Genomic DNA, 26,559 nt, shown 5'->3' on the forward strand with positions numbered 1-26,559 from the left:
AGAGCATCTGGGAGAAATGCTCCTCAGAGATGAAGGACGTGAGAAAGCACATCTAAGATGGAGTGTTAACTATCGATTGAAAATATAGGGTTTTGGAATATAGCCTTATTAGGGAATGACTTTGTAGTAGAATAGGGAAGTAAAAGGCAATTATCTGAATATGTGAGTGATTGTTTGCATTTGCTTTGCATGTCTGTATAAGTAGCAGCCTCTTGTTCAATTCTGTTCTGCTCCTTTCTTGCAAGAAACAGACAGTCTGTCTGCCACTCTCTTTATTACTCACCCTTCATTAAAGGATTGTTGCCACTACACAGACTTTAGCTGCATTTGACTTGAAAGATGTTAAAATGGTGTTTTCTGTTTTTTGCCTCACAGTAATGTACAATGATGTGCAAAGACTTAGGCTTATCAACTGTCTACACATCTACCTGGAAAGCCTAGCAGAAGCAGCACTGTTTTCTATGAACCTCTGACAAAAATGAGACCAAAGGTCATATTTCTTTAGAAAGTATCTTAAAATTAAAGGAAGATAGTATGCCAGAGTTGGGTCATACAATCTCCACAATGCAATTTTGTGAGACTAGAAAAATGATATAGAAGACCAGAGCAAAATTTGGCGAGGAGATTATATGATTAGACAAACTACTGGATTCTGCAGTATTTCTACAAGAATTATTTAAAATTCTGTTTTCAACTGATTGTTCATAACACACAATACAAAAACACATGCACACTCACCCTGCTGAGTCGGGAAACAGCCAGGGAAACACAGGTCTTGAACTCATCTGGATTCTTTTGGCTCAGACATGTGATGAGCGAAATGGCTGCTGTCACCACACCCTAAACCCCAGACCCACAACCACAATAAAAATGAATAATCGCCAAGGTTTATGACAGTCCAGTGGTTACGAGTGCTGGATCTGATACCATCAATTCAAAATCATGTTACTACATATTTTGACTTGACATCAAAAGTTTTAACCTTAAAATAATGTGCATGTAAAATAATTAAAGTAATTACTAATATGTTGACTAATCTATGTCAGTCTTTTAAAAGAAACTATTCGATCTCTTGCATAAAACCTCTTAAGATACACATACAGACACAACAAACCCACATGTACAGGGCCATTTCTGGAGATTTCAATTCCCTATGAGACACATCTATTGGTGCTCCTCAGAGGGCTGATGTTTTCCATATAACATTTCAGAGCAATGTCATGTCATTAATATCTGGAAAAACATGAATAGTCATCCCTGTTGTGATTTATTCCGGTTTTTACCATATTGATTAGGAACATTAAGTTGTTTAAACTCACATCATTCTAATATTAGTAGGTCTCACAGCCTATTAATAAAATACCTGCACTAGTCTCAAGATTTTTAATCTTGTATTCAGGACATCTTTTTTTTCATTTCAGGGTATACAAATTGTATACAATTCTAAGCCAGTTTTTGTTAAACCGATTCACTTACTGACTAGAGTTGATGGTGCGCCTGCACACATAGTATGTATCCTGGTTCTGAGTCTTCTCTGAAGTGCAGAACATTGCATGGAACAGGGAATCTGGTAACTCATACGCAATGTTTGCACACCGTTGTGAGCGAATGAACCACAGGGCCACAAAAAAGGCAGCCAGCAGCTTAACAATATGTGAGTGAGCTCCAGTGCCCCCAATACAGTATTTTTGTAATTTGCCAACACACACTCTAGAGTGTGTGTTGGCAAATTTCTCTGCATTTACTGCGAAGTAAGAAGTGGGGTTTTTACTTTGGGTATCTAATGAACATCTAGGGTGGCAGAGTAGCATTTCTAAAAATCAGAAAGAGAAGCTGAAATTATTTACTCTTTGGTATACCTCTAACTGCTGGCACCCAAGGTGACTGCCTACCTAATCTATGCCTAAAAACAGCCCTGATCACGTAACAACATTCCTGTTTCTTATGTCTAAGGTTCTGGACTGTGCTCTCACCATGTGTTGGTCGTTGAGCAGGTGCACCACGCGTGACGTCCACTCACCCATCAGCACCAAGTCAGGAGAAGTCTTGTAGAGTCGCAGCAGACACAGAGCAGCTGACTGTTTCACACTGTCCATTGTATCACTGTGGTGCATTATGGTCACATTATCAGAAGTTAAGTAACGCCACAGTAACATGCAAAAAAACAGTCTTTAGCTTCATTACCTACCGCAACACATATGAATAAAAAAAACAAACCAACTGAAGATGATTTTTATTAAATCACTCCTTAACATAAGTCAACCTCACCCAGCAACCAGGATCCGAGGAATCTCACTGGCAAAGGCTTCAGCCATCTCGCGGCTTCCCACATTTGCAATACAGTGAAGTGCCAGGCACATGAAGGTGGGGTTGCGGCTGGACAGATCATTCTTGATGGCATTGTTGATCAGGCGAATCAGCTCACTGTTGCTGTTTACCAGGACTGAGATGAACAGGTAGCCCTGGAGTAACATGAAGAAAGGAAACCATGAAATTTTAATAGCGAGGAGGCATTAATAACACTGGTTCTACAGTTTAGTTCTTGTTGGAACTGTTTTAAGATGAGAAGAACCTTTATTTTTCCCACAATAGGGAAAAGGTGAATGACTTTGCTGTATTAATAGAGCAGCCTTACCACACCTGGCCCCCTGACTACAATCCCCACATCATGAGCCTATGCCAGGGGTAGGCAACCCTGGTCCTCAAGAGCTACAGCCCTGCTTGTTCTCTAATACCTACCCTACCTACTGCTGATTACCTGGATCAGGGGCCTGTTTCAGAAAGCAGGTTTACTGAAAACCCAAAGCTTGTAACCCTGAGATGAGGGATACTTAGGGTTTTCGGTTTCACAAAGTGGCTTCAGATAGACTCTGAGTCAGTTACAGCGGTAACTTACTCTGTGAACCAAACCTGCTCACTGGCAGGTTTTATAAACCCTGAGTCGTTTCTGAGCCAGTTGGCATTCAGACTGAAGAGGGAGGAGACATGGCGTGCCCTTTTGCTTCGCAGAATTCGAGAGGGTAATCAAACCCCGTCTGGACATCTTTTTCTTTCCTAAGTGATACCATTTCCTGCCAGTTCACTTCATTATCCTTATGATATCCTCAGCCCTTCCATATCCCATATGACTTCTTGTGGACACGCTGTAAAATCAGAACAAATTCTTTCAGTGGCTCTTTTTGCAAGTAGACATTTCCTTTATAACATTGGTGATGCAGAAAATTTTGCGTCACATCAAAGAGGAATTCTACAAAACTGTAGGCATCACTACTAGCAACAATTAGCACATTCAGCCTGTAGCTTTGACACTTTATGCACAAATCAATTTGTATATTTTAGGGTTTCCAGGTGTGATCGGCTGCATAGATGGGACTCATATCCCTGTCATCCCTGTGAATGAAGATGATTATGTCAATAGGAAGTCCTTCCACAGCGTTAATGTACAGTTAAATAGAGGCCTTTAGCATTCATTATGAAATATAATTCCATCATAGCTAATGCAGATTTTTTTGTCCTGTGTCCTTAAGGTCATCGCATGATAACGAACATGGAAGCAAAGTTGCCTGGATCTGTGCATGACTCACAAATTTTTCATGTGTGTGCACTAAGCCACAGATTTTCCCGTGATTAGTACCAACATACACCTCTCTATGTTCCATTAGCCATGTATCTCTATACGTATATTAAAACGTTAAACGGCATGCTCTCCGATTTATAGGAGAATGTGATGGTTACCTCCTTGGTAAGAGGATACCCCTGCCAGCCACATCTTTTAACACCTCCTGGTCAACAGTACAATTTCATTTTAGCCCACAGCAGGCCACAAAATGACCACAGGCATAGTCAAGGCCTGATTCCAGTGCCTTCGCAGCATCAGGGTCACCCCAGACAGGGCCTGTGACATCATTGTGGTATGTGCGGTTCTCCACAACATAGAAACAATGTGAAGAGAGCAATGTCCTGCACCAACAGAAAGTGAAACAGTCCATCTTGACTACCCTCTAGATGTGCCAGATGGCAGATCAATTTTTGCATAATAAAATAAAGAGAACATATATGTATCAAGTCTTTATTTCCTGCAAGTACAGATGCAATAGATGGTCATTTTATGTTGTTAAAACCATCATCAACCAGCTCCATATCACCTTATCCACCGTTAACTTGTGTTCCAAGTGTACTGCATACAGTTGTTTCACTGGGAGCTAGAAGAACACAAAAAGAATGATGTTCATAGTGCCATAGCCACTTAGTGTTATTGCAAGTCATTATTCAGACGACAGAATCTTGCAGTGGCTAGTTGGGCGATGGATGGATGGATGGATGGATGGCTCCTTTCATTACCACATTCAGCATTGCTCTGTGATATGTAATGAAAAATAATTCAATAATAATATCTACCTCTTTGAAGGAGATTTTTATATTTCATTTTAATTTGCTGCCACTTTCGTTTGCACCTGCATGGACATTGAACACGCTCAGAGGAGCACATAAATGTTGTAACACGAGGGGTTTAAAGTGTTAAAAAAAAGTTAACAAAAAAATACTTTCAATACAAAAAGAAAAAAATGCATTGACGTGGTCAGCAATTTTCTGCCACGCCAGCTCACATTCATTTGGTGCGGCGTCAGCATACGCAACAATTAAAACAAAATATGCGGAACGTGCCTTCTTCTCCGTTGCCATGGTGAATCATTGTATTCGTGTTCTAATGATGTGGGTTTTTATATGTTGTCAGGCACGAGCTTTTACTCAGGGTAAGTTAACTCCAGGTTGACTGAACTAATTCTAATCTGGTTTTCTTAAACCGGAAACTCAGAGATTCCCATGTCAGGGTCAGTCAACCCAGAGTTAAGGGTTAACTTCAGAGTTTGTTGGACCTGCTTTCTGAAACAGGCCCCAGGTGTGTTCAGCCAATCAGGAGGTTTGCTTGTGCATTCAATCACTGGGTTTTGTTTGTGTTTCGTTTTATTTTTGTAAAGTACCTTGCTATACAAATAAATTGAACTGATCTGAATTTAAGGTCCCCTATAATGCAAAATTGACTTTTTGGCCCCATTTGGTACATTTATATGGCTGTCTGTTCCTTCTCTTGTATATGTATACAAGAGGCAAGTCCCGCCTCTGGCTCTGCCCGAACACCGCCCACAGAAAATTTCAGCAGAACTCCGCTGTCTGCCATTATTGGACACTGGCTCCGGCACCAAGAGGATGAAGCTGGAGAGCACACTGCACCCATTGTCACTTTCATTTGCAACAAGGCAGGTGAAACTGATTCATAATCTCTTGTACTTCCTATATGGACAATTTAATTCAATTTAAAGGGGACATATTATACAATTTGTTGGTTTGCTGATATAACCAGGAGTCTATCACTGTAAAAGCAGAATCCTGTTTGGATGTGACTTACCATCAGGCAGACAGTGGTTTTTCATTGTGTGCGAACACAGGTGGAGCCCAAAATACTGGATATTTGCTTAATAAGGTGTTAGAATGCAATTCTAATAATGTCATCCAATGACAGTAAATTCATGTTATTATTATAATAATTGTAAAATGACATATTTGATGTATATTAGTCATGCTAGGAGATTGCTCTTTAGGGGGTAAATGCTTTATATATAATTATAAACTCATCCTAGGAATTATGAAGAGGTTGGAAGTAATCTCAGAGATGAACTGTGATGTATTGGACAGCAGACCACACTTCCCAAGGCAAGGAAGGGGCAGTGAATTGCCAAACCAGTGAAAACTGAATGTAACAAGTATTTATTATTAAAAAATAGCAACATTTATTACTTTGGAGGATTACACATCAATATTGTCATATTCAGAGGGGCAAAAGGAAAGTGCAAAAAATATGCAAATATGCCAGAACTGTAAATTGAAAATACAAAAGTTATCTTTTACGGATTTAAATAATGCAAATAAAAAGTTACTGTTATTAAAAAAACAAGGAAATAGTCTAAAAATAGTAATCATTGTAAACACCTACAACATGTTTTCTTAATCTTGTAGTGCAAAAGCTGCCTTGTGCATCAGCAAAACCCTGTCTTCCAAAAGTCACACAGATCCAGTATTAAATATTTTATCAAGTGGCTGAGCCATGTCAGAATTAGTTATGAAGAAAATCTGTACAAAATATATATTTTTTGTGGGTTTTTTTTCCCCCCATTTTGGTGTAAATAAAGAATGTTACACTCTGAAAACATTTTGAATGTTTATACTATTTAAATTAACCAATTGCAGATTACTCTAATTATGTAGATAGGCTGAGACGAAATTACTTGTCAGGAATTATATCCTCTGCTGGGTCCAGTCGCTCTTCAAAATGTTTCAAATTTTCAATTTGAATTGTTTCATTTATAAGTACACATTTCAAGTTTTCTATACATATATTCCTCATGTCCACCCAGCCAGCCAGCCAGCCTTTTCCCAGGGAAATTCCTTTGTCACAGTAGTTCAGTTTACATACAGACACTGAAAAAAAAACAAAACAAAAAAAAAAAAACTATTAAATAAAAATAAAAATACAACATAAAAAGACAAGCAGAAAATACAACATTTGAATATCTACAATATACACACAGATAGAAGTAAATATACACTATATACAAAAATAAATAGTCAACACCACAGAAGAGACTGTGGTGGAGGATGGTGGAGTCATCTGCTGCAAAGGGGGGAGTTATTTAACAGAAGGATGGAGAACAGTATTAATGAAGTCCTGTCCTGTACCATTTCACTGTAACAGCGGAGCTGGATGAGTCTGTTGCAGAACGAGCTCCTCTGACCCTCTATGATCTGTTGAAGTGGGTGTGAAGGATTGTCCATGATGGAGAGCAGTTTGTCCAGTGTCCTCCTGTACCTCACTGACTCGAACGTCTCCATGTCCTGCCAATAATGGGTCCTGCTTTCCGGACCAGTTTGTAGATCCGATTGATGTCCCTCTTGGTGGTGCTGCTCCCCCAACTGGCCACAGCAAAGTAGAGAGCACTTGCAACCAAAGACTGGTAGAAGAGCTCCAGGCTCCTGCCGCATACATTAAAGGACCTAAGCTTCGTCAGGAAGCAGTGTCTACTTATGCCCCTCTTGTACACAGCATCACTATTGTCCCTCCAGCCCAGCCTGCTGTTCAAGTGAACCCCCAGGTATTTGTAGTGATCCACAACTTCCACCTCCAGGCCCTCCACTGGAATCCTCTTCCTCCTGAAGTCCACCACCAGCTCCTTGGTCTTGTCCACATTAAGGAGCAAGTGGTTGGCCTGGGACCATGCCAAGATGTTTCCGATCAGTGTTCTGTACTCCGCCTCTTGCCCATCCCATATACACCCAACCACTGCACAGTCATCTGAGAACTTCTGCAGGTGGCAGGACCCAGAGCTGTACTGGAAGTCTGAGATGTATAGGGTGAACAGAAAGGGAGACAGGACAGTCCCCTGTGGTGCCCCCACATTACTGATCACAGTGTCAGACGGGGAGCTCCCCTGCCGCACAGAGTGGGGTTTGTCAGACAAGTAATCATGTTAAAGGCACTGGAGATATCAATGAACATGATCCTCACAGTGACCTTCCCACCATCCAGGTGAAAGTGAGGATGCTGCAGCAGGTAGATGACAGCATCATCCACACCAACATGAGGCTGATACACAAAATGAAGAGGGTCCAAGGCAGAGGCCACAAGGGGTCTGAGTTGGGCCAAGACGAGTCTCTCCAGGACCTTCATCACGTGTGATGTCAGGGCAACCGGTCTGAAGTCGTTGAGGCCAGATGGGATGGGCCTCTTGGGCACTGGCACTACGCAGGATGTTTTCCATAGCACCAGTATCCTTTCCAGCTTCAGACTCAGGTTGAAAATGAGGTGCAGGATCGCAGACAGCTGTGCAGCACAGGTTTTCAGGACCCGGGGGTTGACACGGTCCGGGCCTGCTGCCTTGCCTTGGTAGACTCTCTCTAGATTGGGGGGGGGGGGGGGGGGGGGGGGGGCGCTTTAGAGGTGTCCGACAGGAAGGGGTTGTTGGAATGTTGTGGATTGGCTGTCTTGGGAGGTGTAAGGACTGGAGTGGTAGGGGAAGGGCCAGCAGGGGGTCCAGAGCTGAATCTATTGAAGAAAGCATTCAGCTCGTTAGCTCTGTCTGGGTCAGCCTCCAGCTCCCGGGCATTTGGTGTTAAAGCCAGTGATCTCCTTCATGCACTTCCACACGTCCCGTGTGTTGTTCTGCTGGAGCCTATCCTCCAGCTTCCTCCTGTAGGTGTCCTTACACTCTCCCAATTTCACCTTGAGTTGCCACTGTATGCTCTTCAACTCGTCCTTATCTCCAGATCTGAAGGCCCGCTTCTTCTGGTTCAGCAGTTCCTTCACTTGGCTGGTGATCCAGGGATTGTTATTTGGATAACACCGGACAGTCCTTGTTGGGACAGCTGTATCCTCACAGAAGTTAATATAATCCGTGATGCAGTCTGTCAATGTCATTCCTGTGGGGCTGGCAAAGCATACTCCAGTCTGTGGTCTCAAAGCAGTCTTGCAGAGCCTCAGTGGCCTCCTTACTCCACCTCCTCACAGTCCTGGTGGAGACAGGCTGCCTCTTCACTGCAGGATATACTAGGTGTTAACAGCACCAGGTTGTGATCAGACTTTCCCGGAGGGGGCAGGGCAGTGGCAGTGTATGCGTCCTTTGTACTAGCATACAGCAGATCCAGAGTTTTATTGTCCCGGATTGTACAGTGAACAAACTGATGAAAAGTGGGCAAAACTGAGTCTAGGGTAAACCTAAACCTAAGAACACACTAAGAAACAAAAGTGTTGACAAACGCAGGAGCTACTGGTGTCCTGCTGCCATTCTCTAAGGTACAATGAAAAAAGTGTCTTTGAGGCAAGTATTCACTGAGATACAGGTTGTTTTAGTTATTTGTCTGAAGAAAGGTGACACACAGAAGACACAGAGCGCACTCGGTCTGCTTTCTTTGTTTTACAAAAGCAGAGTTGTGGTTATAAGTGTAAAAAAAAATAAAAGCAGACCCCAGATTTGAATGATGTATTGCTCTTATCTGTACGATCAAAACTGACAGAGTAATTTAAGTTCTTTTCGGTGTTATGCTACTAAACATGCCAGCGTGTTCATCAACCCCTGAGGGTTAAAGAAGATGACAACATGGTGCAATGTGTGTATTATAAAGTAGAACTCACGCACCACAACAGCACTTCGTCAATGCTTCAACATCTGACAAGAAAGCATCCATTTGTGAGCCAGACAGGCTCACCCAGCAGAGCCAACACAAAGTAACGTCATTTCAATGTAACCTGTCATTTCTGTCATGCATTACGCAATAGTATTGTTGTTTAAAAATGCAAAAGTCTATTTTATCCGATTACTTGAGTAATCACTGAAATATTCAGTGGAATACTTGACTCCTCAAATAATCGATAGCTGCAGCCCTAATTCCAGCTGCTCTAAAGAGGTCTCTCCATGGATGCCGGTTTTAATCATTTTCCATTACAATTGAGTACCACCTCAACATGGGTGGGGCTGTCATAACACGGTGGTGCAAAACTGCCGTGATGCAACCAAATACAGAAATGTTCACACCTCCTCACAAGACCACGGTGTTACTTTCCGAGTAACAGTTATATTTTAAAGACTATAAAAGTGGAAAATCAAACGATCCTTTTTGTCAGTTTTTAAAAATGGTGGGTTTGATGCTTGTGTCAGACGCAATCAGACAGTGCGCTCAAGACTCCTCTAGTGACGTCACTCCCTGGCCAATCAGTGGTCAGTTGACGTCACATTTTAGTATCAGCTCAGCTTGCTTGGGACCTTGGTTGGAGAAGTACTAAAAATGTAACTGCTACCAAGTACAACCCCTTAAAGAAAAAAACAACCAGTGTCAAGTCTCGTCGGGTAGAGCAAAGTAGTGCTAGTGGAAAAGCCCCAATAGACAATCTCCTGCTGTGGGCTGCATATTGCTGGGACATGATTCTCATGACACTGTCTAAAGCTTATATGAGAAAACAGAAACATTTAAAATGCAGACTCTGATGGACTCTGATTCATGTACCCGGTTGGTGATAGTTCGGTCTGCGTTTCACTCCTGCATAAGTCTTCCTTGCCTATTTGCACTTCATGCCCCTGCAATAAATCCATACAATATAGTTTCTCTGGTTTCTCTGTATTTGGGTACACACCTGACTAATTGTGACATTACAAAGCAGCCCACAAGTGCTCCCAGAAGACAGATTCTGCTCTCCTCTCCAACTGACTCTAAACAACATGACTCTAAAGTTACTTTGGGGTAGCTGTTCTGGAGGTTCACTGGACTGTACTGTAATTATAGAATGGAGTGAATAATAAATCTTCATGAATGTTAAAGGTGTATAACGAATAACGATGAAATTGTGTATTTATAATAATGAATAAGAATATATAAATACAAAACAAGCAATATTAAAGACATGGCAAAATTCTAAATGTCAAATATTTCATGTAAACCTGAAAACTCAAAAATTCTGTTTCAGGTTAAACACCATCAATCAATGCTTTAAACACGCACAACACTGTCGATAGAGGACTTACAATCTGTTTCTCTGTGTACTTGTTGGAGCTCAGCAGGTTGACTGCCTCCATGTGCCCAAAGTCGATGTCATGGCCAAGAAGGAAGATGAAGAGTAGCTTGCAGACATATTTCTTCTTGCTATAGCCATCCAGAGCCTTGTCCCCCTTGAACTTAGAGCGGATATTGGCCAACTCTTTATTGATCCGTTTGATCTCAGCTTCCTTGCTCTTACCTGACATGGGGAAGGAAGAAATACAATGTCAGCATTGAAACTATGGACATGTTAGACCTGAGTATAAAAGACTTCATATTTTAGAAGTTTAAGAATCAAATGAAAAAAAGAAAAAAAAAAAACAGATGCTTATAGGACTCTTATTTTATCATCTTCCAGATACTGTGGGACAATATCTACCTTATTTGTCAATTTTATTATAGCTCCATAAAATGCCAAATTTCCTCAAATTCCAATAGTGTGCAGTAACATAAAAAAATAAGTTAGATTCCCCAGTATGAGTGAGTTCTGACACCTATGTTGGCAAAATACCTGCATTCCATAAACACCAAAAGCAAGGAATTGTTCTCTCCCTCACTCCTTATTAGCAAAGAGCATTGTACAAAACACAAGACTGCCGGCTCTCCCTTTTCAGCCCAATACAATGTTGAACATAGCTGGCTGCAGATCACATGAACTGCTGCACATCACATGAACTGCATGTAGGGCTGTGTCAAATATCAAATTTTATGTTGCATGGTGATAAGATTAAGGTCAATCTCAATTATAAGCCATTTTTTATTCGATAGGACAGGTCTTCCAGCTAATCACGCAGCAGAAAAAAAAAAAAAAACAGAGCAGCAAGGCACAAGGTTAGCACGTGTTTATGGTTACCACCCACTTGCACCATAACTTTGCTCTAACAACTCATTCCATCCACATGGCGAATTGTTAGAGCACATCAGTTACATTGACGCACACAGGACAAAGTATGGAAGAGCAGCCAGCAGCAGCTCACATGCTAATGTTTGGGCTGCTGTCGCTGTGTAAGCCAGTACGTCAGGAATAGGGCCTGATTAATCATCAGGGGTAGACGAACGCACCGGTGCATTTTGAGGCATTTCCTCCTGATAACGCCGATAACGCTGAGATTCTGGTTGTTTTATTTACGTATGTGTGAAGAGAGATGACGGAGTGCACCCTGTTTGCTTTCTTTATTTTACAAAATCACAGCTCTTTGTTGTTATTATGAGGGTATACAAATAAAACTTGACCCTTTACAGATTTGAATGATATATTGCTCTGTATGATCAAAACCAAAGTACCGGAGTAATTTAAGTTTGCTTCGGCGTTGTCAGGAGAACATGCCACAAAACGTGCCGGTGTGTTCGTCGACCCCCGAGGGTTAAAGCCGGCATCACAATGACTGGAAAGGAAGTGGCGTTCCACAAATTTGGCGGAATTTTATCTAGCCTGGAAAAACAGTCTATTAACATATAAAAAAAGCTCTCCGTAAAGCCAGAACTGCATACTATTCATCACTAATAGAGGAAAATAAGAACATTCTCAGGATTTTTTTCAGCACCAGGCTGACAAAAAGTCACCGCTCTGTTGAGCCCAGTGTTCCCTTAGCTCTCAGCAGTGATGACTTTCAGTTTATTTAAAAATGAAATAACTATTAATAGATAAAATCCATCAGATGCTTCCTATAGCTGCCATAAATGAATCTTCTACTACAGTAGCTCTTGAATCATCTGTAAGACCTCAGTCATGTTTAGACTCTTCTACAGATCTCTGAATTCACATCAGCAGTTGCTTCATCTAAATCATTATGTCTCTTATACCCCATCCCGACTAGACTGCTCAAAGACACCCTGCCATTAGTTGGCTCTTCTTTACTGGACTTGGTAAATGTATCTCTAGTAACAGGCTACGTACTGCAGACAGAAAAAAGCTTGTTCACATATGTGCCTTAAACTAATTGATGACTGTGTAGTGAAGGACGTTGTGGGGGTTGTTCGCTGTTCTTTCTGTTTCTTTTTTATTATATGTATTTATTTTATTTTATTCTTTATTTTATCATATGTCAGTCTGTGTTTAAATTTTAAATGGTTGAAAAGATTTGTGGTGTTAGCAAACGGTGCCGACACCAGTGTGTAGCAAATCTAAGACACAATGTTTTTGATCCACGGCCGCTTCAAATCCAAACAACGAAATTGCTTCTACCTCTTCTGTTGACGAAAGACTTCTGTGGCTGCTCTCTCTCCGCCATCTTCACTCACGCTGATTTTTGTTTCACCAACATTATAGTCAGAGGGTTTCCGGGGTGAAAGTGCACATGCGCGTCATTAAGAACATTGAGACCCAAATTGAAATCTAAATTCAATTAATTGAACAGCCCTACTCATCTCTCTATTTGTCCTGTAGACAAATACAGGACAACAGCATCTTATTACAGACTGGAGCATGTGATTGGAATCAAACGAACAGCGTTAAAATGGTTCCAATCCTATTTATCTGACAGATTCCAATTTGTTCATGTTTATGATGAACCTTTCACGCACACAAATTATTTATTTGGGCCTAAAAACCTCAGGAGTGGAGGGGGCCACCCCATACATAGAAGCTTGTCTCTCAGCATGGGAGGCCGTATAGTGCTGAGATTTCAAAGAACATAATCCTCATATGTGAATTAGACACATCCAGATAGGCATATGCCCGGTGCAGCACGTACATTACAGCATCATCCACTCCCATGTGTTTCTGATTGGCAAACTGAAGGGGATCAAGATCCTCCTCAACCTGCAACCTCATGCTATGCCGGTCCAAGGTCTTCATGATGTGGGATGTCAAAGCACCAATCTATAGTTATTCACCTCTACCGGCCACCATGTCTTGGACACACTCCATCTGGTCCTACTGTCTTCCCTGGCCGAAGTCTCATGAGTCAGCTCCAATCCTTCTGTTGTTAGAGACAAGAGGAGCTGTTCAGATTGGATGGTGGGGACACAGGGAGCAACTGCAGAGGTGGAGATGAAGGTAGCAGTCATAGAGGATGTGGTGTTGTAAGGAGCTGCAGCAGTGGAGGAGGAGGGAGAAGATGCAAATGTGGTGGTAGAGGGAGCATCTGCCATGTTGGAGATGGAGGGAGCAGCTGCAGAGGTAGAGGAGACAGCTGAATATGTGGAGGGGGCAGCCTAAGATGTAATAATGGTGGAGGGAACATCTGTAGAGGTAATAATGGTGGACAGAGCAGTAGTAGAGATGGAGGTACGGGGAGCAGCAGCAGAGGTAAAGATGGAGGGAGCAGTCAGACAATGAGGTGTATTGAGGAGCTTCAGAGGTGGAGGGAGCAACCGCTGGGCTGGTGGTGGAGGGAGTAGCTGCAGAGACACAGGTAGAAGTAGCCACACTGTCAAACCTGATGTACTACTGGTTGAAGGTATTGGCTTTATCCACATCACCATACAAAGACAGAGTTCTTCAGTTTGTAGCCAGTGATGATCCTTAACCCCCTCCCCACCTCCCTGGTATTATTGTTCTCCAGCTGTTTTTCCAACTTTTTCTTGTACTCCACCTTAACTTGTCTCAGTGTTTTTTTGCGCTCCCGATGTATACTCCTTAGCTTCTCCTTGTCCCTGACCTGCAATGCCCTCTTCTTCTGGTTCAGGAGGTCTTTCATGTCACTGGTGATCCATGGTTTAATGTTAGGATAGCACCGTATTGCCCTAACTGGGAGTACTGTGTTTCTACAGAAATAAATGTAGTCAGTGATGATGACTCTCCTGTCCAAGTCGGTGTCCATTTCCTGCTCCTCCAACAGTACATCCCAGTTTGTGCTTGCCTCTTGTGACCATTTCCTGAAAGACCTGGTGGTAACAGGAAGCTTCTGCACACAGGGTCAGTATTTGGGCTGAAGATAGACAATGCTGTGATCAGATCTACCCAGTGGTGGAAGAGGTACAGCCCTGTAAGCTTCTTTCACGTTAGCATAGAACAGATCTAATGTCCTTTCTCTATGTGTTGGACAGTCTACATACTGTATAAAGTCAGTCAGCCAGGACAGAGAGACGTGATAGAAATCCCCTGTAATGGTATGCTGGGTCCTAGCAACAGCATCATGGATGATGTCACACGCCGTTGCAGGCGTCACCTTAGGTGGAATGTAAACAACAATGGTAATTCTATATATGGAATCTCCCTTGGCACATAGTATGGGTGGAAACCAACTGAGACCAATTCAATGTCCAGACAGCAGATCCTCTATCTGATTCTGGTTCAAAAATAGGATAAATCCCCCACCTTTCGTGACGTTCCCCATGAGCACAGAGGGCAGAAATGGCCTGTATCACCACCTTCTACTGTTCATTTTATTGTTTAACGTAGGTCCGGCTCTACATCCATGAAATGGTCTCCTCAGCATAGTCGAAATTGGGTGTTTTTCCCTGTGTCCAATCTTTGACAAGGCCAACAGTTCCTCCCTAGTGTACACTATTCTACTTGAGCCAGTGCACACTGTAAGACAAAACATATGAAAAAACTAAAAAACAAAAACGGAACTACTCAGACTTGCTGCCATTCAGATCGGCTCATTTTTTGAAATCAATAAATAAATGGTGTATGGGCACTAAGAAGATGGCTTACAGTTTTGAAAAGCTCATTGGAGTTTCCAGGGCTGCTGTTGATGTGTCCTTGCAAGTGTGAGTACTTTCGAGTACAGATATTAAGATTAAGAATTTACTTCATTGATCCCAAACTGGGTAATTCCACTCTGCATTTTAACCCACCCAAAGTGCACACACACAGCAGTAAACACACACCATGCACACACACCCGAAGCAGTGGGCAGCCATTGCTGCGGCTTCTGGGGAGCAGTTGGAGGTTCGGTGCCTTGCTCAAGGGTCTCACCTGAGTCATGGTATTGAAGGTGGAGAGAGCGCTGGCTATTCACTCCTCCCCACTGACAATTCCTGCCGATCCTGAGACTCGAACCCGCAACTTTTGGGTCACAAGTCCACCTCTGAATGGCTGAATTAAAACACACTTTGTAGTGGCCTAGTCAAAGTCCTGACCTGAATCCAATTGAGACACTGTGGCATGACCTTAAAAAGGCGGTTCATGCTCGAACACCCTCCAATGTGGCTGAATTACAACATTTCTGTAAAGATGAGTGCGCCAAAATTCCTCCACAGCGCTGTAACAGACTCATTGCTAGTTATCGCAAACGCTTGATTGCAGTTGTTGCTGCTAAGGGTGGCCCAACCAGTTATGAGGTTTAGAGGGCAAACACTTTCTCACACAGGGCCAAGTAGTTTCGGATTTTGTTTTCTCTTAATAACAAAAACCTTCATTTAAAAACTGCATGATGTGTTTACTTGTTTTATCTTTGACTAATATTTAAATTTGTTTGATGATCTGAAACAAAGTGTGACAAACATGCAACAAAATAAGAAATCAGGAAGGGGGCCAACACTTTTCACACCACTGTATTTTACCCATACATTTTCAGCTGTGAAAGAGTTTTATTTGCTATGAAGTATGTTCTGTACAAACTTCCAGTAATGCAGCTAGTTACTTATTTGGATTGGGTGACCAGACTCCATCTTGACAGCGAGGGATGGCATTCACCCCACTTTGCAAAGTGCAGGTCATTTCTACAAATATGACCGAATTAAAAAGACAAGCTAATAAAGACTAATCCTTTTACTGAACAGAAAAACAGAACAGTTAATTGTGAATTATTAAACATCAGATCTCTTTTGACTAAATTTCTCCAAACTAGATTCAGTTGGTTTCTCTCAAAATGAAAATAAACCCACTCACTGTTTTATCCACACTCATCGGTCAATGAGAGCGAGCCCAGAAAACGTCACCAATTGGATGTTGCATACTTTTACTCCTCACAAACATGGTAATGCATCAAAACAAAATGAGCATTGATAAAGAAGACATGCTTGTACAATTATGCCAACAGCGCAAGTATCTTTTTTATGTATTGTCCATGTGCAAGACATACCACAACAGAGCCAACAATTAAAGGCTGTGGGTCACAAAGTGACATGAAATCTACAAACTGCAGGTGTGTGGTCTCCCGATCTTGTTGTATCATCTAATGTATGTGTTCAGGGGATTATATTAAAAATCCATTGAAACTCTCAATGTATGTTGACCTCCCATGTTTATAAAATCAGTGAAGATTTGAAAATTGTGTAGTGTGCCCCTGGCCTTGGAAGAATTATACCTAGCCTGGAAAAAGTCTAATAACATGTCAAAAAGCTCTCCATAAAGCCAGAGCTGCATACTATTTAGCTCAAATAGAGGAAAATAACAATCCCAGGTTTCGTTACAGCTCTGTAGCCAGGCTGACAAAAAGTCACAGCTCTGTTGACACAAGTATTCCCTTAGCCCTATGCAGTAATGACTATAATATCTTTACAAATAAATTTGAAAATATTCATCAGATCTCTCCTACAGCTGCCACCGATCAATCTACTACAGCAGCCCTTGAATCATCTGTAAGACCACAGTTATGTTTACATTGTTTTTTTTTCATAGATCTCTGAAGTAACTTCAACAATTGCTTCATCTCAATCATCAACATGTCTCCTATACCCCATACAGACTAAAGCGCTTAAAGACATTCTGCCACTAATCTTTATTAGAGATGCACCGATTGCAATTTTCTTGGCTGATTCCGATTTTTGCCACTTGTGATTGAAGAACTGTAATGAAAGCAGATACAGAAATATTTTCTTCAATGAAATGTTTTATTTTAAAATAAAAGAAATGATTAAACATTACAGGATCTTCTCACAACAAAAAGAGCTTTGTGCCTGTAATGTATAAAATGAGTTCCTGTAACTAACAGAGTTATAGTAACAAGAATCTTTTCCTCAATGAAAAATTTTATAACAAAAGGAATTAATAATGGATACAGGATCTTCTCATAACAAAATAACTTTAACAACAAAATAAAGTGCTCGGCCCCTTGAAAAAGTTAGAAGTAAAATATAACTAACAAAGTAGGCTTACTAACAAAAATGGTTTCCCCACGTTGTATTTTGGCCTTACAAATGTTGCAAACTGTGATCTTTGCGTCATCTTCACTCAGAAAAGAACTTCCACACCAACGACATGTTTACACACAACTGTGAGAGTGGCTGTGACATCATTGCCATCACTGGCAATAAAAGGGCTCGGAATCGGCAAGACGTGAGAGTGACCGGCCTGGTCAATTTATCTCTAATAAAACGCAACGTACCGCAGGCTTTTAAGACTGAAGTACTCAAACAATTACTCAACTGGTAACTGGTCTTTTGTTCAAACCTAGACGTGTCTATTCAGTTAGAAACAGAGACCGGTGAGAAATCACCATGGCAGTGGATTTGTTGTTGTACGTCCCTAAAATGGACTTAGGGTGCTCAGACCCAAAACAACAGTTCTACCTGCTACATGTTCTGACATGAAAGGGAAAAGAAACACCCAGGAGTGATGTCGCACTCCCCCTGTCAAGCCTCTGCACCCCCAGTTTGAGAAACACTGTCTTAGCCTCAGACAAAGGACTTGTCTCTGTACTTGTACTCCTGTTAGACCTTAGTGCTGCATATGACACCAATGACCACCACATCTTATTATAGAGACTGGAGCATGTGATTGGGATTAAAGGAACGTCGCTAAATTGATTTCAATCTTATTTATCAGACAGAGACCAATTTGTTCATGTTCATGGTTAACCTTTCACACAAAATTTTGTTATGAAGTTCCTCAAGGTTCTGTGCTAGGACCGATTCACTTCACCTTATGCTTGATTCCCTTGAGCAATGTTATAAGGAAGCACTCATATATATAAAAAAAAAAAAAAAAATCAGCTTTGAGTATGTGGATGAAGTGCCATGCTCCCAGATTTATGGGGAATAGTGTGATTTTTCAATTTATACATTAATCAAAGTGTGTTGTGTATAATGTTGTCTGGTCAGATTTTGTTTTTGGTTTGGGACTTTTTTTTGATTTTTGGATGGAAATGGGATCTGCACCCTCCAGACTACTGCTCTAGACTAAACTTAATTTTAGCATAATGTACTGGTGAAAATACTAAGCAGGTCTTTCCATGCCAGCAGTCAGCTGCTTATTGTCCCTTTTGGTGTTGGATGTAGTAATCCTGAAACAAAGTAACATGCTAGTGGATTATACAGCTCAGTGTTCTTGTTACAGTGACATCTAAATAGTGGTGTTTGATGTTTATGATATGATGGTAATGCTCTCAGATAAAAAATGCCTAGCCAGTTGGGCCAGCCACTGTATAACCTGAGCAAATATAATGCAGATACTGTATGGGTTAAGTCACCAAGTGGTGAAAAGTGGTCATCTGACCGTTGCCTGGGTGAAGTTAGGATTCAGGGATGATTTGGAAGCATCCAGGGGGCATTTGGAACAGATGCCTGAGCCACCTAAGCTAGATCCTCTCGATGTGGAGGAGCAGCGGTTCGACTCCGAGCTCTTCCCGGGTGACTGAGCCCCCGACCCTATCTCTAAAGGAGCATCCAGCTACCCTGCGGAAGAAACTCATTTCAGCCACTTGTATCTGAGATCTTGTCCTTGACCCAGAGCTCGTGACCATGGGTGAGGGTAGGAATGTAGATTTGACTCGAGAGCTTCATCTTTCTGGCTCTAGGGACATGGAATGCTTTAACTTTAAGTACATAAATAGGACCCGCATCCTTTAAATATGTAGTTTCCGTTCCAGTATTTAGGTAGCAGTTAATATCTTGTTGGCAAGACAGATAATTCAGGGACTTTTATAAATACATTTTTGTAGATTGCAATATATGGTCTACATATCATTATCATCAAAATCCTAAAAAAATATTGAGATATACGTTTTTGCCAATATCTCACACCCCTACTAATGGAGATCCATTTAAAGACACTTCAAGTCAGAGTAAGTGTGTGGTGTGTGTCTGCCATTGGTCTGGGAGAAGATGTGTAACTTTAATCAACAAATGAATGTATTACCTAACCTGGAGTAAATAATTTTTTGCAGCATGTGCAATCAACCTTCCAATAGACAGTAACTAAACCATAATAAAAACTTCTCTGAAAACATGTTTGGATTATCAATTTTTGTTAAGACTAAAACTTTATCAAAAGACGATGTCTTAGCATGTAACATGTCCGTGTCTATGTAGTCTATTATTAAGTAATAGTAATTAAGTATTAAGTAATTTTCACATTAATTTACAATGACCTAATAATTTTGAGATTGATGGCCGCAACATGTTTAAAAAAAAGTGTTCAACAAATTGCAGATATGCTTTTTGCATACCTACTGTGAAGGAACAGCTGCAGTCACAATTTACAAATGGCCTTCAGGTATGATGTTGATATGAGCTTCATAGCAAAATATATAATTGCAGTGATTGGGACTTTGGATCAGTATTCTCCATGCTTTCCTGCTATTTCTGAAAAAAATTAGTTCTGCATTTTTTGCCATTTACGTCACTATGGTAACACTAAATGCCACTAAAAATCATAATATACAGTGTGCTTGTGCATTGCAACAGCACGCAAACTAAAAATAAACAGTTAAGTAGTAAATTCAAAATGTAAGACTGGCACTTGCTGACTGTGGAATAATTGTTATGAGATTGTGTCAGAAATTAGTGTGGTGGCTTTCATTCACATTTAAATGCAGTTGTCAAAAGGAACTTTTGACTTGTTGGATTTTGGTTCAATGGCATTAGAGTAAAATGTCTTTATAGATGCAAAACACATTCACAGTGTTAATGTGATGTTACTGCATAAGTATGTCACACTAGTAAAACATTGCTAACACATAGCCAAGGAAACTTCCAATTGGTTTCAGAGAAAGAAAATAAAGCTGCTACAATGGCACAGCCAATCACCTGACTTAAATCCAACTGAAAATCTATAGAAAGAACTAAAGATCAGAGTTCATAGAAAAGGCCCATAGAACCTTCAAGATTTGAAGACTGTTTTCCCAAGAATGGGCCAAAATCACCACCTGAGCAATGCATGTGACTAGTGTCTCCATACAGGAGGCGTCTTGAAGCTGTCATTACCAACAAAGGTTTTTGTACAAAGTATTAAATAAATTTAAGTAAATGTATTCAATATTTTCAGCCATTTTACGGGACATCTAGGTTTGATTTTTTTGCATGTGTGGATTGCATGGGTTGTTACCAAGATCTGCTAGAAATTTCATGTCAATAGCACCTTAGAAATATATTTATTGAGTCGTGTTCAATACTTATTTTACCCACTATAAAAACAACCAGCAGGTACATGTCAATTTCTGTCTGCCTTCCTCCTATTTACTTTAGTTCTAAAGAAAAGTTAAATAATCTGGCTACATTTTAGCAGTTTTAACATATGAATTTTAAATTCTTCATAGCATCTGGCAGCAATTCTTCTGCTGCGTTGAAAAAATTTGCTTTCTCCTTCGACATTGTAGCCACTCGGTATCCAGCTGATCATGGTTTCGATTCTTGATATATATGGATTTGTCAAGAATCAAGAGAGTGCTCAGTTATCGCAGATGATTTAATCCATCTTTTGTAATCTGCCTCTCAGGTGTGTTTAAAGAACCGACAAAACCTGATACCCTGGTCCACAATTAGAACATTAAGCATAACTCATTTGATCTTGGATCTGTTAATCCACGTATGAAGAATGAGCCTCTGGTGCAACAGATTTTAAATATTCATCCAGCATTACATATGAGTTTTGTACATCCACAGACAGGCTAATAGATGACTGAGCCTGGTGGAGGGTTAAAACCAATCCAGTCCTGTCACAACACCACCACCAAGGCACCACATATTTAACAGTGAGAAATTATGACCGCTTATTATTATGGAACCGCTGCCACTGTTGATGTAGTAGAAACTGTTTATAGATTAAAAATTAAGAGGATTTAACATTGGGAAAAAAATGATTTCCTAAGTTAATGATCACTTGTAGCATCTTTGATTATCCTCATTGTTTTGTACAGGGTTTGGTGGTCATATAGACTGTGAGACTAGACGAACATGACTCAAGACTTTCTTTGGAAACAACTGAGAATTTCTAATGAAAATTCTTGATCTTACATGTACTTATAAGTCAATTAAGGTCTAATGAAGAAATGACATTCTGACAGGATTTTATTTTGCTTATATTTGTAACTAATTTCTCCAGGAAATACAAACTCAAAAGAGGTGCAGTTAACTCCATCTAACTCCATGTTTTCTTTTTGTCTACTGTTAGTGACCATCCTTTATTTGTTTGTGCTGACTATGCCTCTGGATATTTACAACCAGCAACAGTAGTGAAGTGTGGGATACAGTGATAGATTTTAGTCATCAATCCTGAAGACAAGAGAGAGAAACACTTGTCCAAATTACAAGCACTTTTATTAAAACCATCAAATAAATTTTTTAAAAAGCCTGGACGTTATTTTCGACTCTGAGGTCAGTTTTATTCCTCATATTAAACATATCGTCCCCATAAACGCCCCAGGTCCATGGAACAGCCTGCTAGAGACCCTCAGGGCCACAGAGAATGTCGACACTTAAAAGTAGGCTCAAGACCCACCTTTTTAACTTGGCTTTTACCTCGTGTCCTTTTAATTATTCTCTTAACTCTACTGATGTTATTCTGTTAATGAATTCAGTAAGTTACTTATCAATTTTATCTAATTTAATCTACTATTGGTATTACTTTTTAGCTCATTTTATTCATTTTAACTTATTTTAATGTGTATCAGGTTTGTCTTACATTTCTCATTTCTTATCCATTTACCTCTTTTACTAGCTCCAATGTTTTCTTGGTGGAAGCCCTCTGCACTGGGGGCGGCCATTGTTCTTGCTGTCATGCCATTGGCTCAGGTTGCTGGGGGAGGTGGCCGCCTCCTGATGCAGGGGGCTCCCTATGAAAGCGTTTACTTTTGATTGATTAATGATTTTATGTACATCTTACAGTGAAGAATATTCCCTATTTGAATACCTGCTCATTGAATTACATCAGTTTTGGAAAGTAGAATATCTCAGCTACACATTATGCACATTATTTTACCAGAATAATAGTTTGTAATAGTTGTAAACCAGGTGGTCCATCTACAGCAAATAGGTATAGGTCTGGTCAAGACGGTTTAAATCGAAACCACAAAATTAATCTAAACAATACTGTAAATGTGTACACAAACATATCAAATTTCAAACAAAGACCAGCTCAAAGCATGTTTGAGGACATATAAAAAACCTCTCCTCTAAATAATAATTGGTATCGGATATGCTTTTTACATAAAAAGGTCCAATTACCTGGATCAAAAATTTTAACTGAAATTCTGCTGTTCATTGGACAGAAAGGTGCCCTCCATATAGTCAATGTTAGTAGAACGTGTACTGTGTAGCTTCTCACACTGTCATCCTTAAATAATGAAATTAATAATAAAATGAGCAATGTTTCCACTTTCCTTTTAGACACTTGGATCATCTGTTAATCTATGTTAGTCTGAAGAACACGACAGCCAACAATAAAAAAATAAAGGCCTTGTTTTCCGCATCCAAGCATCGGCCGTGGGTTCTGTTGTGTTAATGTTACAAGCAACATACTGACAAGTACTTTTTATGAAATTGTGGAGTAGTTAACTGCAAGTAAAGAAAAAAAACTGACGAGTACAGGCGATTACCACTCTCTCATTACCCCCTCGTAATTTAACTATATAATGTAAAACCGCTGCAATCAGAAACAACACGAGCTGGCAATACTAACTTTAAATGACAAGAATTTGAAAATAGAATGAAAGTAAATGTAACTTACAGTTTCTAATGTCCGAAATGAAAACAGCTAATCCGCGCATTCCATCTCCTTTAGACACAGCCGGCATTTTTGCAGGTCTCTCCTCACTCCGGCCTTATCCGTAAAAATGTGCACTCAGCACTGAAGTCCAACTTTAGTAGTAGATAGCTTCTTCACAGGTCCAGACGTTTAATACAACTTTATGATTTACTATTACCTATCAATCTCACTGTATTCTTGTGGGTGGCTAGCTCTGATAGCATTTGCTAGATTAGCTAGATGATGGTGGATCAACCAGCAGCAGGACAAGTTAACGTTATCCCTGTTAACTGGCTCGTTTCCGCTCGCTATGCCGTGCTAACGTTATTTCATTCAATCCGTCTCTATCTAAGATCAGAAGCGACAGCAATAAATCACCAAAGTTAAAACCACCCCCTATATGTACGTTTTTAAGATGAAAGCGGTGAGATATGCAAATGAAAATAATGTCGGAGAATATAAGGTTAGTTACTTCGAGTCACGCACCGTAAGCTAGCTATTAAGCTAGCTAGCTAACTGGCTAGTAATGTCGCTCAAATACTGGAATACATCACCGGTTGACCAAATTAACTCAGCAGAGAGCATTAACTGCCAACCAAAGATATGAAATGCTCGCTTCGCTCTTATTTTCACGCTCTAAAGGTGGTAAAGAAGATGTCCGGTACAATTGATGTCCGCTTCTCCAGCTTCCACTTCTCCACTCGGATAAGGCTCGTGACCGCACAACCAGCTCGTGACCGCACGACGCAACCGTGCACGCGTACGCTCATTTCCTTCTGCCGCGTCTTAGCCAGTGACTGTGGAAGGGTTGGACAGCCATAGACATATATACGTAGAAGCCGTATTGAGCGCTGAGTCGTACGTCGCAGCAATATTGGATGTGGCAAACTGGAGAGATCGGACGAGCGGGAAGATACCTCATTCATGTGCTGCTTGGGGATGTTCCAACCATTTTACAGCAGAAACCACATCCCATGCCACTTTACACAGGTAGGACTGAACTATTTCCTTTGATTGTATTTGGTCATTATAACATCATTTTGAGAACAGAATTCCCGTAGTACTATGAAGTCCCGCAGTGAAACCAGCCTCCAAACAACGAAGAAGTCATTTTTTTAATCTTAATTACCTCTAAGTAACTAACTACTCTGATAGTTGTTAGTTAGTATAAACATAATATGTAGGTGTACCAAAGATAAAGGGCCCGGAAACAGCTCTCCGAAGGGTAAGGTTTTTTGCTAGACATGCTCTGCAGTGAGCATGTCAAACCAGAGGATTTGGACAGGACAGGTCAGGTCAGACAGTCAGTATCAGGGATGGAGTTAGTCCTTCTGTCTTCTGTTTCCCAGAACGTCTCCAAAGGATATCACTAGACTGTAAGTATGGGGTAAGGAAGCTGCCAAATAAGACGTGTGTGTACGAGTAAACATGTGTGCATGTTAGTCTATAGTTGTGCGTAAATGAACATTTTGTAAACTCTTGTATAAGTCAAATCATATATAAAATGTGGTGTGTATTTTGTCTGTCAGAATATGATTCAAAGCATTACAAGTTTAAAAAATTACGAATATGAACTGCAATTTTACGGTTGTGGTTTCTTCGTTTTTTAAGACCTTTATTAGACATAAAACACCCAAGACAAATACACACAAACAATGTATCGGGGTACAGTAAAAATTGTTCTTTAGATCTTTGAGGTCATGTAAGTCCTTCAGCAGTAGTCTTTTGAAGATACGCAAGTCCTTCACATTAGGTTACAACAGTCCTTCAAAGGACTCACACAGCCATAGTCTTATGAGGTCACAAAAGTACTAAAAAGGGCCACAGTTTACATTGTTTGTCTCTTGATACACCATTTTCTCAAAAGTAGTAGAGATTTTTGTCTTCTTTCAGGTAATACTATTCTCATTTTGATAGGACCTACGGTTTTTACACCAGGTAGCCAAACCCACAGAGAGTGACCGCTCAATCTCTCATTCACTCCCATTATAAAAGAGGTCCAGGAGTTCTGGTGAAAACAGGGCTGTTTCTAACGTGCCAGCAATCCTTCATTTTTTTGGAATATATATTCATAAAAAATGGATCAGTCTCTTCGTTGAGGCCTCCTGGCTCTGTTAGTTCAGGAATTATTTTGATAGGTCTTATAGTTTTTCTGTAGTCCTCCATTTTGTGAGGTGAAGTTTTCTCAGCTTCTCCTGTACTGTGCTTGCTTAACCCTCAGGGGTCGACAAACGTGCCGGCACGTTTTGTGGCATCTTCTCCTGATAACGCCAAAACAAACATTACTCCGTCAGTTTTGATCATACAGATAAAAGCAATATCCATTCATCCATTTTCTATACCCGCTTATTCCTAACTAGGGTCACAGGGATCTGCTGGAGCCTATCCCAGCTCTCTTTCGGGTGGAAGGCAGGGGTACACCCTGGACAGGTATAAAAGCAATATATCACTCGAATCTGTAAAGGGTGCAGACAGGGTGCGCTCTCTGTCTTCTCTGTCTCTGTCATCTCTCTTCACAGACACGTAAGTAAAACAACCAGAATCTCAGCAGATACTTGCCTCATAAAAATAATAAATATATGGCTAGAAAGCATGAAATGTCTTCTTTTAAATGAAGCAATTCAAGTCGAAAACAATTCATCACTTTTTATTTAATCGGTATGAACGTAAGGAGAAGTACGTTTTCTCCTGTCTCACCTCATTACAGCTAATTTGATCCCGCCTCGTGCTGAGCGCACTGTTCATATGGAAGTAATCTGAGGTGAACCAGGTAATTATGTACACACCCGAGAAATTACATGAAACGTCAAACTTCATCATAGAATTATCTCACTTTTTATGTGCTTTTGGATGATGGCGCACTACGTGGATGAAGAAGCGCTTCATATGTTCCAGACAGAGACGAAGAGTTTAATTTGTCCTTAGAGGAAAAACACGACTCAATGGCAAACGTTTGGATCTGCATTGTATTGTATTGTATTGCACTAATTCCCCTTCCCACATTGACTGAAAGGCTCATTATGCGGGTCTTTGTGCAGGTCTTTGTGCAGGTCTTTGTGTGGGTCTTTGTCTCGGGTAAATCACGTGACTATTCATGGTCAGACACACCTTCCTGCATATGCCCTTTCTAAACAAAAAGTGTCTTAGAAAATTTAAATCAATGTATTGTTTTCTGTGAATGA

The 26,559-nt window shown here is 40.6% G+C and overlaps 1 protein-coding gene across 5 annotated transcripts in view; it reads right to left on the reverse strand.

The window, feature by feature from the left end:
• Positions 1–24,107, reverse strand: part of ap2a1 (adaptor related protein complex 2 subunit alpha 1) — a 59,554-nt gene extending 35,447 nt beyond the window's left edge. For 4 of the 5 annotated variants that reach the window (XM_026326105.1, XM_026326103.1, XM_026326104.1 and 1 more), the window contains exons 1-5: positions 23,360–24,107; positions 10,569–10,780; positions 2,269–2,462; positions 1,974–2,103; positions 739–840 (exon numbers count right to left, since the gene is read on the reverse strand). In XM_026326105.1, coding sequence (XP_026181890.1) covers positions 739–840; positions 1,974–2,103; positions 2,269–2,462; positions 10,569–10,780; positions 23,360–23,426 — 705 coding nt within the window. In that variant the 5' untranslated portion in view covers positions 23,427–24,107. Of the gene's footprint in view, positions 1–738; positions 841–1,973; positions 2,104–2,268; positions 2,463–10,568; positions 10,781–13,416; positions 13,503–23,359 lie in introns of all 5 variants that reach the window. The other variant, XM_026326102.1, reaches the window with a different exon arrangement.
• Positions 24,108–26,559: the final 2,452 nt, after the last annotated feature.

The sequence above is a fragment of the Mastacembelus armatus genome, chromosome 8 (genome assembly GCF_900324485.2).
Source record: "Mastacembelus armatus chromosome 8, fMasArm1.2, whole genome shotgun sequence".
Lineage (NCBI taxonomy): Eukaryota > Metazoa > Chordata > Actinopteri > Synbranchiformes > Mastacembelidae > Mastacembelus > Mastacembelus armatus.